The sequence below is a fragment of the Malus sylvestris genome, chromosome 15 (assembly GCF_916048215.2).
Source record: "Malus sylvestris chromosome 15, drMalSylv7.2, whole genome shotgun sequence".
NCBI lineage: Eukaryota > Viridiplantae > Streptophyta > Magnoliopsida > Rosales > Rosaceae > Malus > Malus sylvestris.
In genome coordinates, this window is record NC_062274.1 from 51,085,247 (window position 1) to 51,098,549 (window position 13,303).

The 13,303-nt window shown below is 36.5% G+C and overlaps 1 protein-coding gene and 2 long non-coding RNA genes across 18 annotated transcripts; 2 read left to right on the forward strand and 1 right to left on the reverse strand.

Moving 5' to 3' along the window:
- Positions 1-799: 799 nt before the first annotated feature.
- Positions 800-7,030, forward strand: LOC126602437 (uncharacterized). Of its 15 annotated transcripts, none has more exons than XR_007616109.1 (7): positions 800-1,239; positions 1,486-1,586; positions 3,797-3,883; positions 3,977-4,806; positions 4,932-4,973; positions 6,068-6,126; positions 6,250-6,597. It is a non-coding gene; the product is annotated as an uncharacterized LOC126602437 (long non-coding RNA). The 15 variants fall into 15 exon arrangements; XR_007616110.1 differs by having other exon boundaries at positions 801-1,239; positions 3,977-4,763; XR_007616119.1 differs by lacking the exon at positions 6,068-6,126 and having other exon boundaries at positions 804-1,239; positions 3,977-4,579; positions 4,690-4,806.
- Positions 6,805-11,562, reverse strand: LOC126602435 (disease resistance protein RUN1-like). Of its 2 annotated transcripts, none has more exons than XM_050269299.1 (6): positions 10,735-11,536; positions 9,331-10,429; positions 8,943-9,242; positions 7,985-8,833; positions 7,250-7,880; positions 6,805-7,140 (listed from the first exon to the last, which is right to left on the reverse strand). In XM_050269299.1, the coding sequence occupies exons 1-6, from the start codon at positions 11,244-11,246 to the stop codon at positions 6,971-6,973; spliced, it is 3,561 nt and encodes a 1,186-aa protein (XP_050125256.1). In that variant the 5' UTR covers positions 11,247-11,536; the 3' UTR covers positions 6,805-6,970. The 2 variants fall into 2 exon arrangements, with proteins under 2 accessions (XP_050125256.1, XP_050125257.1); XM_050269300.1 differs by having other exon boundaries at positions 6,983-7,131; positions 7,238-7,880; positions 10,735-11,562.
- On the forward strand, positions 11,227-11,825 carry LOC126602438 (uncharacterized). Its single transcript, XR_007616120.1, has 2 exons — positions 11,227-11,322; positions 11,553-11,825. It is a non-coding gene; the product is annotated as an uncharacterized LOC126602438 (long non-coding RNA).
- Positions 11,826-13,303: the final 1,478 nt, after the last annotated feature.

Genomic DNA, 13,303 nt, shown 5'->3' on the forward strand with positions numbered 1-13,303 from the left:
GTCTGGGTCATGGGGAAGGGTTTAGATTTAGGTTTAGTTTTTAACCCCTTTTTTTTTTAGTTTTAATTTTTTTAATATCTACGTGGGCCCATATTGACACGTGACGCCCAGTCATTGTCTACATGGGCGTCACGTCATCATTTAACGGCTAACTTAATAGCCAACTTAACGAATATACTAAACTGTCCCAAAATTAAGACTTGAGATATGACTCTAAAATGAAAAAAAACTTCATGTATCAAATGTTGAAAACCACGAAACTTCAAAGTAGTAAACTGAGATTAACCTTTAAATTTAAATAATAAATTATGTTTGATCCTATAACCCTTTGGTCATTGGTTGGAGATGATTTTTTTTTTCACATGACTATGTTTGGCCATACGACCCTTTAACCATCGGTTGAAGATGATAAACAATATGACCATGCATTATTTATTAAAATATTAATTTTTCCACATCTCTGATTAGATCGAAAATATTGATGTGACCTTCGGTTGAAGATGGTAAACAATATGACCTTGCATTATTTATTAAAATATTAATTTGTTGGAAGGTAAGGTATCTACGCCCAACCCCCATACCTCTTATTAGATTGAAAGATTGATGTGAGTTAAAACCTCCTTTACCCATACCCATACCATACCCATACCCATACCCACTCTCACTAAGTATATCTTAAATTATACCCATTTGGAAGAAAGTTTGAGGCAGGGACAAGGAGTAAAGAGAAAGGGACAAGGAGTAAAGAGAACGGGACAAGGATTGTCTGTTCTTCTTTTTTCATGCCTTTCCATGCCCTGTGTTTTGTGTGGTCAATATTAATTCATGCCTCTAAACACCGACAACACCATAACACTAAAAACCCACACGGAGGAAAGGACACGCTCACAGAGGAGGCTCTCAGGGCGGAGAGAAAAGCTCTCACGGAGGAGAGAAGCATACCCGTTATTTTTCTCCTCAAAGTGGAAGACAAAATGCCCAATATACAGTTTGGTCCACCTGCCGTCTCACTTTCTCGGGAATATGTTTCCTCGAGTCATTTCCAATTGCCATATGAGAAAATCACAGTGAAACTTTCCCCTTTATACATTCAATTTTCTGTAAAACCCCTTAATGATTTGGTAATTCCCCAAAAACCTTAACTGTTTGATCCGTTTTTCATCTAGGTACAAGACAGTTGAAGCTCTAAAAACTGCTCTTGAAGGCTCGCCTCTCAACACCAAAGACGAGCGTTGCAAGGTTTGTCTTTTCTCTTTTGCTAATCTTCTGTTTGGTTGCCGAGAAAATCAATCGATGGAATAGAAAATTGAATTGCAAGTTTAGAACTTTATTCTTCTTTTCTTTTGTTTTTCCAGTGTTTTTCTTGGGTACCAATCAGAATTGTTCCCCTGTGTTTAATTATAATCCAAGTGTCCTGTTTGGTGCGGAATGAAAAGAAAGTGATGAGATTTATTTTTTTTATTTTTTATTTTTTGAGTTTTGCAGTCTGCAAATTGGATAATGGTGCATAGAGCTATCATGGCTATTAAAGAGGTGGTTGCAATGTTTTCTTCTTTGGATCCCGAGTACTATGACATTCTCATGAAGTAAGTAGTTATACCTTATGAATGCTATCCAATTTTGGTTTCGAGTATTTTAAGTTATCTATTGAATTGAAATTTGAAATTTATGTAGATACTAGATAATGAACTGTGTTTTGCTAAAAGGTGGTTTTGTATAGATTTGTTGTCTGTATATAACACGAATCTCGTTAGCGGTTGGTAATAGTTGCATGATTCAATGTGCTTAAAACTGTTGGAAGTTCTTTAACCAAATATAGATACACATGAGTATACTAGAGATTTTCAGTTAAACCGGTTGAAGATTTTCCCAAACGAAGTATCTTGAGATATAGAAATTAACTTGAATTTGACTGGTTACGTAGGTCTGGCTCTTTCTTTGCGTGCATTCTGTATCTTTATCCTTTTAGATGTTGTTGATTATAGGCAAGATACTTAGACTTGTGCATTGTTAGGGTACAAATAAACAGTGGCCTTCACTATCCATTTCAGGCCTTAGAGAGATTTGTTTGAATCCAATATGGCTGTTGAGTATCTTATATTCCTGAAGGAATCCAATTTGTATGATTAGTGACTGGGATTTTGCAAACATAAAGAACAAGCAACAAGGTTCCCTTGTGAGTCTGGGACAGCATTGCATCCTTGCAAGGCCTAATCCTTATGGTCTTTCCGGGCACTTAACACACTACGTTGAGTTTGGTGTCTAGTGTGAAACAAATAGTTGCTTTCTCGGGCAATCAAAGTATTGGCTCCATGAATGTGTAGAAAGTAATTTATCAAAAGGCTTCAATGTAGAAAATGAATATCACTGTATGCGAAACATTTGTATGTTTCTTCTTATTTCGTTTCTTATCCAAGATGTCAGATTATTGTCTTTAGAGCGTTTGTTATATGTACAGCTTTGGTGCAGTGTCATATAAACAAGTATTCTACCCTAAAGTTTTAGAAAATGTTAGGTATACATATTTTTTCGTCGAAGTTTGTGATTTCGATTTCTTGATGTTTTTCTCATTAGTTATCTTTATTATTCTTCCTTTTTCCTATAAGAAAAGTTCTCCTGCCCTCCTTTTCCCCATATTTGGTATATGTGTGTGTGTCAGATCAATATATATATATATATTGACACACACACACACATATATCTATATTATATGATAATATTAGATTATATATATTATTTGGGTCGGATTCGGAGACGATTATGGAATGAGGATCTTTATAACCGTATCCAAAACCATAAAAAAAAAAAAAAAAAAAAAAAAAGCCTTTTCCCACTAAGTGGGGTCGGCTATATGAATCCTAGAACGCCATTGCGCTCGGTTTTGTGTCATGTCCTCCGTTAGATCCAAGTACTCTAAGTCTTTTCTTAGAGTCTCTTCCAAAGTTTTCCTAGGTCTTCCTCTACCTCTTCGGCCCTGAACCTCTATCTAGTAGTGACATCAACCGGAGCGTCAGTAGGCCTTCTTTGCACATGTCCAAATCACCGGAACCGATTTTCTCTCATCTTTCCTTCAATTTCGGCTACTCCTACTTTACCTCGGATATCCTCATTCCCAATCTTATCCTTTCTCGTGTGCCCACACATCCCACGAAGCATCCTCATCTCCGCCACACCCATTTTTTGTACGTGTTGATGCTTCACCGCCCAACATTCTGTGCCATACAACATCGCTGGCCTTATTGCCGTCCTATAAAATTTTCCCTTGAGCTTCAGTGACCTATGACGGTCACACAACACGCCGGATGCACTCTTACCGTATCCAAAACCATAACTGAATAATATTCACGGTTTTTTTTTTCATATCCAAAATATTCGAGTGCCTCCAATCCGCGTGATTTGTTCTTCTTCGACCCTCTCAAGCTAGTCGAATAGCACTTTATGGAGTTACCCAAAATTTCATACCCAAGTCCGTTCGTTCGGACAGTTGTCCACGGTTGTTGGATTTAACTTTTTGAATTGTCATCCCTAGCTTAAACCCCCAAAACTCAAACTCTACAGCTTCTTCTGAGGCTTGTCTGTGCCTCTCTCAAGGGTCTCTCTCTATATATAATATATATATATATATATATGTATATTTAATTTGTTTCGCTTGAAAGAAAACAAGGAAAAATCATCAATTTTATAATCTGAGATTCATAAATTGGTTTGGATATTTGAAATGAAGTTGTATGTACCATCAAAGCTTAAATCCTTGTGGAATTAAATTCTGTAAATATGTGGGTGTTTGAATTTGTAGGGGCTCAGACGTCACAATGGAGAGGAAGGCTCGTGAAAGTAACAGTGAGTTCAAGGACGATGGTGATTCAACAGCGATGAGCTGAATGTTAGTTTGATTTGTAAATTCTGTTATTGGGTTTTGGTAATCATTCGGTTTTGTTTTGGTTATTTTATTGTTAATTGATGATTTGTGATGTAGATGAAGCAGGAAGAGGATGGATTTGATGATGAGCATGATGGCGAGGAGGAGGAAGAAGAATCAGAAAATTAGGAAGAAGATGGAGGAGAAGTTGGGGAAGAGGAAAATGGTGATGGGCAAAACGATAATAAAGGCGCCGAGATGGAAGAACTCGAGAAAGAATACATGAATCTTCGTCATCAGGAGCAGTAAGAGACTTCCATTCACAGTCCTTTTATTTTTAATTATAAACATGTGATGCTTAATTAGAATGAAGGCAAAGAGCTAAATAATGTGAATATAAGAGATAATATGCATAGCAGTTGGAGGTTGGTGACGAAATTTGATATTAGGTTACAGAAGTCATTGAATAATGTAAATAATCCGCGAGTGTAGCTATAGGAATTGAATACTAGTGCCATTTTCATCTTAGCTCAAGGCTAATTTTCAGTATATATTTAATTTAGTTACTATGAAAGCACAAAATGGAGCTATATAGGCTGACATATGAAGTTAATTTTGTTCTTCGTTTATTCCCTGTTCCCATGCAAATATATTTTAAAGAATCTAAGGGGTCATAAGGACGAAGATCTTCTTAAAGGTCAAGCAGTGAATAACCAAAAGGTGTGTTGTTCAAAATAATAGCTCTTGTAATATCCATGAACTAGGTTTTGTTTGTCAACATGAAATTATTGCTCCTTGTTTAAAGCTTCTTTTTTTGCGATTCACATGAGGGTGTCAGTGCAGCATATTCTGATCTAGTGGACTCATCAGGAGAACTTTGGACTAACTAGCGGAACTACAAGAAGTATGGCTGTCAAAAGTTTTTTTTGTCTACCTCGTACTACTTGGTTTGCGGTTTAGCTTCATACCTTGTTGTAATATGATAAGTGCTTTATACATTATTATGATTTGTTAATATTGCCATTTGTATATGCTAACATTAATCACATCGGGCTATTTTTTCTTGTTGCAGCTTTACTTGAGAAGAACCCGTCCATTGTTCAAGCAACACATAGTATGTGCAAAGTACATTTATCAAACTATTATATTTATCTTGTAATACAATTTGGCTTTCCGTTCTTGTGCATAATCTATCATTTTCGGCTTGATAAGAATTGCCAATATGTGAAAGGTTTGCAACTATCTTGGTGATTTACATTTTGTGTTTGAAGTTTTTAATAACCGTTTACATTCTCATAAAGTGTGTTTGGCTTATAACTATACTATTAGTTAAGAGAGAGTTCAATTTTGTCAAATCAAACTTTAAGGAAATGCTTAAGTTTTCATATGATTGTGAGGGTTCCCCAAATTTCAGAAGTTCCACTACAACGGTAGCTATAATTAGTCAGATTGTGCTGGTACTAAGTTATCATTAAGAGTGTAAGAGGTGGGAAGTTCAAAGTAGTCCAATTGGTCAGAAATACAGTTGTTTTTGACAAACATAAGACACCTTGGGATTTTGATTACAGAAACATCAATTAAATCACACTCTAGAGGTAAGTATTTGTTGCAGTTGTCAAAAGCATAATGTTGACATAGAAGGTAAATCAGTTGGGCCTTGTTTTGTTGATCTGAGCATAAGCCAAGATGAAGCCAGATTTCAAATTGCCCTAGGATGTCGGCACAAATCTTTCCTGCTTGATCTCATATAAACCTCAGCCTGATTTAGTGAAAAAATTGGCTTTAGTAAAACTATTGGGCATCTCATACTTCATATATGAATGATTGCATTTGAATTTGGTAAACGGGTTACCGAATCTATAAGATTTCCTGTCGTTCAAAACACATGTAATCAGATTGCATATAAAAACTGTGGCTTTTGGAAATTGTTAAGGATTGTATCGTCCTAAGTGATGTCCGGTATCATCTTTAATTTGCTGCTTTGGATATGTGGAGTTGATGAACATGATTTTCAAACAATTTGGACTCGTCTAACCAAGTTTAAGTAACTAAGTCTGAGTCATGAGGAGAGTTTCATTCAAACAATCTGTATCTGCAGCCATTCAAGTCAATGGCACTGTATCGTCTCAGCTTATTGTGGGCTTGGAACCTATTTGATCCTGAACTTTTATTGTTTATTTTGATTTTGCACTATTTGATTATCCGTAGAGACAACATTTTATTCTTTGAAAAAGTTGCATGCTAAGAAGAGGAAGTCGCAAGATAAGGTATCAATAGATTCTTCGGTTCCCTATGTGAAACTATATTGATTTTGTTTTGGAATATCTTGGAGCATCTGTTGAGCAAACTAGGCCAGATTGTTGAAGGCTTATTGCATTATGCTTTTGCAGGTATAATGTTTACGAGAAGATAGTAAATTTCATGGCTCCAGAGACCATGGCCGTTTCTCTTATGCTTCCTGACCTCAATAATTTGTTCGGGTTGAAGAAGCAGAAACCAGCTTTTGTAGTGTAGTAGCAATGCAAGTCAGCTGTATAGTCCTTAGATCTCAGGCTAAGAAATTGTCTGCTGTTAATTTATTTGATGTATTAGTCAATCTAATATCTGTTGTAACTGATACTTATGTAATTTACACAATTTTTCAATCGGAGCCGAGTCTTTAAGAAGCATGATTTTGTTGTAAATGACAATTACTATGTAAATTTGACATTTATAAGCAGATAGGATGTTTTTGCTTTCCTCGGTGAGAAAATATTTTCCCCTAGTTCAAAGAATTGATTTTTGCCTGGTATTGTTAAAGATACCTATGTCAATGTCCTTCCCTTGTATGTTTAGAATCATATATTTCTTTTTTTCAATTATTTACTGCTAGTATACAACCATCTGTTTTTCTTCTCTGGTACGGGATTGTATGCAATCAGTGGCAGGGAAGAAAAATTCTTAAATATCGTTAATGTTGGATGTATTTTATGCTATATTTATGCAGTATTTGATGATGTTGAACACATCTGAACTCCAATATTTTGAAGGCAGAAAACATATTAAAAACAAGGAGGGAATCCAAAGATGTCTGTATCAAGTAAAATTACAAACTCATGGTTGGCTTGTGGACTACTGTCGCTTCTTTTTCCGAGATATGGAGGACCGAACTACTAGAGCAAGCGAGAAAAATAAGCCGGCAGCTGTGAGGAGCACCTTCCAGCCTCTGAGGCCGCAATTGTTATTGGCATCCCTTGTCCTTCCAATTGTGTAATCAGGTTCATCCTCTTGGCCTTCTTTGTCTGAAGAACATACAAATAATATTAGACTTATGTTTTTGAATTGAACAGGGACGGACTTGGAAGTGTTTGGATGGAGTATAATTCATTGCAATACAACATCACAACATACCTGTGTCTTCTTCATCATTGTCCATGATGAGGCGATTCAACCATCTTTGCTTAGAGTCATAATCGTCTTCAAAATTTTCTTTCTGGATAGAAAGGAAGTATATTCCTGGTTTACGCTCCCACATGGACAAATCTCCACCGATGACACATGGATAATTAGGATCTGATTTGGTGTTGTGTTGGGTACTTATCATCATATTATTCTGGTGCTCTTGCATAAGCTCGACACCAAACTCCTTTATCCGAAACAACTTATGTGGTCCGGCCACTACTGAAACCACCACTTGATCTCCACATTGTAATATTGTTTCGTTCACCATCTTCCAATGACTCAACCATATCATATCTTCTCCGTCACCTGGGATACCAAAGAATAATGGCCAATAGATCCACTTCAGACCCTTGCTCTTGTTACTCACTTTGATTATCATTGGAGGTTTATTATAACCATTATAATTAGAATTCTCCTCGTTTGCATAGGTAGCAAAGATGTTCAAGCCTCGGATTGTGTGACTAGAAGAGAGTAAAGGGACACTAAAAGATATGGAGGACTTGGTACTTTTATAGCTGAACCGGCCTGGAACCTCATTCCCAACAAAACATGTGCTGAATATACCACATTCATACAGTCCCTATGCATTTTCCATAATAATCACAACATTACAAAGTCATTTATTTCCCATTATATATATATGACTTATGAGAGAGTGAGTGAGAGAGAGAGAGAGAGGCGCACCTGGATAGGACTCACTTTTGAACCATAGCTTGAGAATGGAGCGTTCATTGTAATGGGTGGCATGGATCCCAAGTTGCACAAGCCCAAAAGTTTGATCATCTCCACATCAACTCTATCAATAGACTCTAACTTGAAAATGTACTCCCACTCAACTGTGTTGTCGTTGTTTCCCCAAAAGGTCTTTGGTTGGAGCCCCTCAAACGATTGATATGTTACTTTTTTCAATGATATGCAATCGGTTACATCCATCTTTTTGTGTACTCTCGGCAACCCCACAAGCGATTCGAGCTTCTCACAATTACAAAAAGAGAGTTTATCAAGCCTCCTCAAACCTTTGATGAAACCTGGCAAACTGCAAATTGGATTCTCATCTAACTCTAGTTTTCGCAACGAGGATAGATTACTTAAATCCGTAGGAAAGGCATCTTCAGAAAGATTGCACCTACTGAGAATCAACTTTACTAAGGAGCATGGAAAAGAACTCAAGATAGTTGAACTTCTTTTTGGCCATAATTCACCTATTGGAATTCCATCTATTTCAAGAACTTTCAGATACTCCATCTTCATCATCTCCGCTGGAAACTCATCAAGATTTGAGCAACCAGATAAAATGAGTGTTTCAAGTGATTTAAGCAAACACATGTTCTTCGGAAGCAACCTAAGATTCTTGCAATCCTTCATATTCAAGTACACGAGTCTCTCCAGGTTTCCAATGGATTCATGAACATCAATCAGGCTGGTGCAATCAACAAGAATCAATTCTTCTAGAATGGGGCAAAGTGAGAAGTCCACGATTTCAGTGAGAGCATGGGAATGGCTGACGTCAAGGATCTTCAACGATGGAAGAAACTGTGTAAAATAAAAACAAAGAAAGAAAAAAAATGTGGGAGAGTTAATTTTAACATATGCATTTGGTCAAAAAATAAAAAACTGAATTGAAATGTGTAGAGTAACATACTTTTGTTCCTTTCCAGACTTGTCTTAAGCTACTATGTTGCATTTCAAGAACAATTAGACACTCCAAAGGAAGATCAACAGGTATAGAATCCAATGGAAATTCAAGCCAACACAACCATCTTAATCTTGTAGGGAAATTTGCATAACATCCATCCAGTCGTACATGACTAAGATTGAGTAGTTGTAAATTGCACATCCTTTCAAATGCATTGGTTTCCAAAACTGTCTCATTTGTGTTTATTGGTCTATTTGGAAGATGCATACGCATATCCAGGGCAAGACCTTGAATTGTTTGTGTACCCTAACAGAAAAAAAAAAGTTTAAAACATTAATATGGATAATTTTCACAAGAAGAAATACATATATAGACTAAAAGGCATGTTTCTTACATTCTTTTCCCTCAGTACTACGAAAGAATCCTTATGGCGCCATAATCTACTACGTTTTCCAAGCTCTTCTGATTCGTGGCGAACAATTTCTCTTCCCATGTCACGGATCATGTCATGGATTTGCACGTTGTTGCATCCATCAATTGTCACCAAGCATCTATCAATGAGATTTTGAATACCAACAATTGTATAGAAATCACATCCATCGAGTATTTTAACAATGTAGCTTTTGTTCCTTCCAATTAGAAAACAAGCAATGTGGAGGAATAATTTCCGGTCATGGTCATCTTGCAAACTATCATAGCTCATTCTTAGTTTATACATGATTTCACCATTAGGGATAACTTTTAGCTTCTCCAATGCACTTTCCCATACATCTATATGTTCCCCTGATAAAGAAGAGCCCAAAACTTTTAGGGCTAATGGAAGTCCGTCGCAGTAGTGTACAACCTTTTTTGAATATTCCACGTAACCACTAGGGGGATGATACTGGCGAAAAGCATGCCAACTGAAAAGCTCTAATGACTCATTGTAATACAAAGTTCCAACTTTGTGCACCTTTGTAACTTGATGTGCCTTTAGCAACCTTTCACGCCTAGTGGTTATAAGTATCTTACTTCCCGGATAAAACCGATCTTTCATCTTTAGTACTGCATCTAATTGGTCCAAATGGTCCACATCATCAAGAACAAGAAGCACTCTTCTAGAGCTTATGGCTCTTTCAATCTTTCTTAGTCCCTCACTAACACCATGTATTTTCACTTCTCTGCCGTTCAAAATATCAGAAAGAAGTTGCTTTTGTATTTGAACTAAGCCATTTGGTCGATCTGCTGTTTCACTGATATTTTCAATGAAACTACTTCCTTTAAAGCTTCTAAAGTTTGAATTGTAAACATGTTTTGCAATGGTTGTCTTCCCTATTCCAGACATGCCATAAACAACCAGTATCCCGACATCGGTTGATCCATCTTGTAACCACAAATTGATGTCTTTGACTTGAGATTTGATTCCAATCAATTTTGGTTCAACAGTCAATGGTGTGCGACTTAACTTGTCTCTAACCACTTTAACAATTTTTTCGATAAACCTTGACTCATACCTAAGAATTTACAAACAAAATGAAAAATAAATCAAACATGTTATGTCTCACAGAAGTATTGGATGAATGAATAATGAATTAGGGAATTTAGAATGACAATTAATAAATCAAACAAATGTAGATTAACATGGAAAATGACTAATCCTTAAGTTGAGTCCAAGTGTGATTTCTTTAAGTTGACCTAAATTGAGATTATTATTCACTACTGAGATTGAATTCATAAATATATAAAAATCAAGGACACTACGTATCATACATCAAATTGACCCAAGAAAGAGAAGAGAAATGGAGATAATGAAAGTTACCCATCAGCTTGGTTTTGTAAGACCATGCCTGCTAGGTCTGCAATCTCTGCAAGTGCCTTCCTCCATCCCTCCACCTTTTCCGGCGACTGATTTTTCTGGCTTCTAGCAAATGCTTTTCCAACACTACCTGTCTGCTTCCTCACGTGGGACGGATCAACATCGTAGAAGACTGGTAAAACTAAATGGTCCGAGGTGGTCCTCTTGCGTTCAAGGATGACCACAAGCTCGTCAAGACACCACCTGGAGGACGCGTAATCTTTCGAAAACACGACAATACAAGTTCGTGACAGCTGGATCGCTTTCTGCAGTCCTGGCTTTATATCTTCTCCTCTCTCAAGTTCATCGTCGTCTCGGAACGTGAGAAATCCTGCGTTGTTCAAGGCTGTGTAGAGGTGGTCAGTAAACTTCTTGCGAGTTTCTTCGCCTCTAAAGCTCAAGAACACGTCGTAGCGATAACGCCGAAAAGTGTTGGAATCCGAAGAGGTTCCTGGAGATGTTCTCACAAGAGCCATTGCTGTGTATCGATGTTCAAACAAAAAAACTGGTGTTTGTTAGGTGCAATGCAAATGTCTGTGAGCAGGGAAATATGTACTTGGGTCATTCCCATCGGGAAAGGATCCTCGCCGGATCTTTTCCTAGGGATTCTAGGGATCTGTGATCTCACCCGTTCATTGTATATCGTGCGGTCAGAAATCATTTTAAAATTTAAAATTTAAAATTAAGTTTAAATAGTACCTAACGAAAACTGATCGCACGATATACGATGAACGGATAAGATCACCAAATCCCTAGAATCCCTAGAAAATGAATCCGGCGAGGATCCTTTTTCCATTCCCATCTACTTCTAGAAAAATTTACAAACAATTATAAAATGGGTCGTTCCCATCCATTGACCCAAAAAAGCGTTTTTTAAGTCATGGTCGGCCGCTAGTAGCAGAAATGAAAAAATAAAGAGAAAAGATTACTTCTTGTTTTATGTGTGATTTTATAAATTACAATTATATTCATGGTTGCTCACCTTTTTGAAATGCACTTCTAATATGTACAAAAATCTTTGTGATAAAATATAACACATTTTGGTCTTTGGTTAATACTCATTTCTTGTCCGTGAATTGTTGGAACCATTTCTACTAATCAACCCACCAACTATTGTTTCCAATATCACAATCTTGAAGGTTTATATATTTATCTGCAAAACTGATTGTCCTAAAGATAATGTGGTTATGAGACAAAAATTAAAACTTGATAAAACCGCATAATAATGTGACACTTGTAATGTTCAGTTAGTTTCATAAGGAAAGTTTGGAAAAACTTGAATGTTGGTTCATGTTTAGTTGAACCTTTTAAGGTGGTTGATTGAATTGTTGTATAGTTATAGACTTGCTGTAGAGTAACGAGATTCGGCAAATTGTGTCTACAGCCTCAGGGTAGGAATACTGGTTTCTCAATATTATTTACAATGTAAGAAACAAGGGAAGTTGGGGGCATTTTGCTCTTTTTTGTTAGTAGACATAATGATGAAGGCAACTTTCCTTTATTATTTTTTATTTTTATGCATTTGCCTCTTCTACTCTCCTAAGCTTCCTTCCCCTTTCCCTTTTCTGTTTTTCTTCTTTTCCCTTCTCCTTTTCTCGGTTCTCCGAAATTTCCTCTCATTTTTTTTCCTTCCTTTTCTACTTTTCCCTTTCCTTTTCTCCTTTTCTCCCTTTCTCCCTTGGAGTAGGATTCTCTCCCTTCTTTTTTTTCCATCTCCTCCTATTAAAACGATCACAATTCAACCACGTCAACATCTTATATTAATTTTTTATAAAAAAAAAAGACAAAATAGAGAACATGAGAGAAGAGGGTGGAAGGAGAAGGAGAGAGAATCCTAGTCCTTCTCCCCTTCTCCTTTTTCTTTCCTCTACCCTCCGGAGTTTCCTTCTCATTTTCCCCTCTCCTTTGACGTCATTATATTTGGGTTGAGATGTGGACCTTTTATTGATGGACGGACAGCCAAGTCAATGTTGGAAATTTATATTATTATATTTATTTAATATTATAGTATTTAACTAGCAATTTATGCCCACGCGGAATTAAAAATTGTATAAAAGATTATGTTTAAATGATATAAAAAATTGGGTTGCAAAACGTTATTGCTATATACAAAAGATAAAGTATATAGCAATCTACCTGACAACGTTAAGTAGATTGTTATACAGAAGATGTTATTGCTTCCTCTTACACATATGTTGAGTGCAAAACGGCATAACAATGATGATAAAAACATTTTTAGCTCTCCCATGGACCAGAACTGAGAGGTCCAAGACTTGAAAACCCCCATTCAAAGAGACAATGTAGTCTAATTTCTTTTCAATCACAATCCCAACAGAGATAAAATAACGGTTAAAGAACAAGCTCAGAAATACGACAAAATTTAAAATTTAAAATTAAGTGTAAATAGTACCTAACGAAAACTGATCGCACGATATACGATGAACGGATAAGATCACCAAATCCCTAGGATCCCTAGAAAATGAATCCGGCGAGGTTCCTTTTCCATTCCCATCTACTTCTAGAAAAATTTACA

Excerpts from the sequence above, each read along its gene's own strand:
- LOC126602435 (XM_050269299.1), bottom strand. The coding sequence starts at position 11,246 with ATGGCTCTTGTGAGAACATCTCCAGGAACCTCTTCGGATTCCAACACT. Across the intron at positions 9,243-9,330 it reads TAGTACTGAGGGAAAAGAAT|GGTACACAAACAATTCAAGG; the intron begins GTAAGAAACATG and ends TTTTTCTGTTAG. Across the intron at positions 7,141-7,249 it reads CAATGATGAAGAAGACACAG|ACAAAGAAGGCCAAGAGGAT; the intron begins GTATGTTGTGAT and ends TATGTTCTTCAG.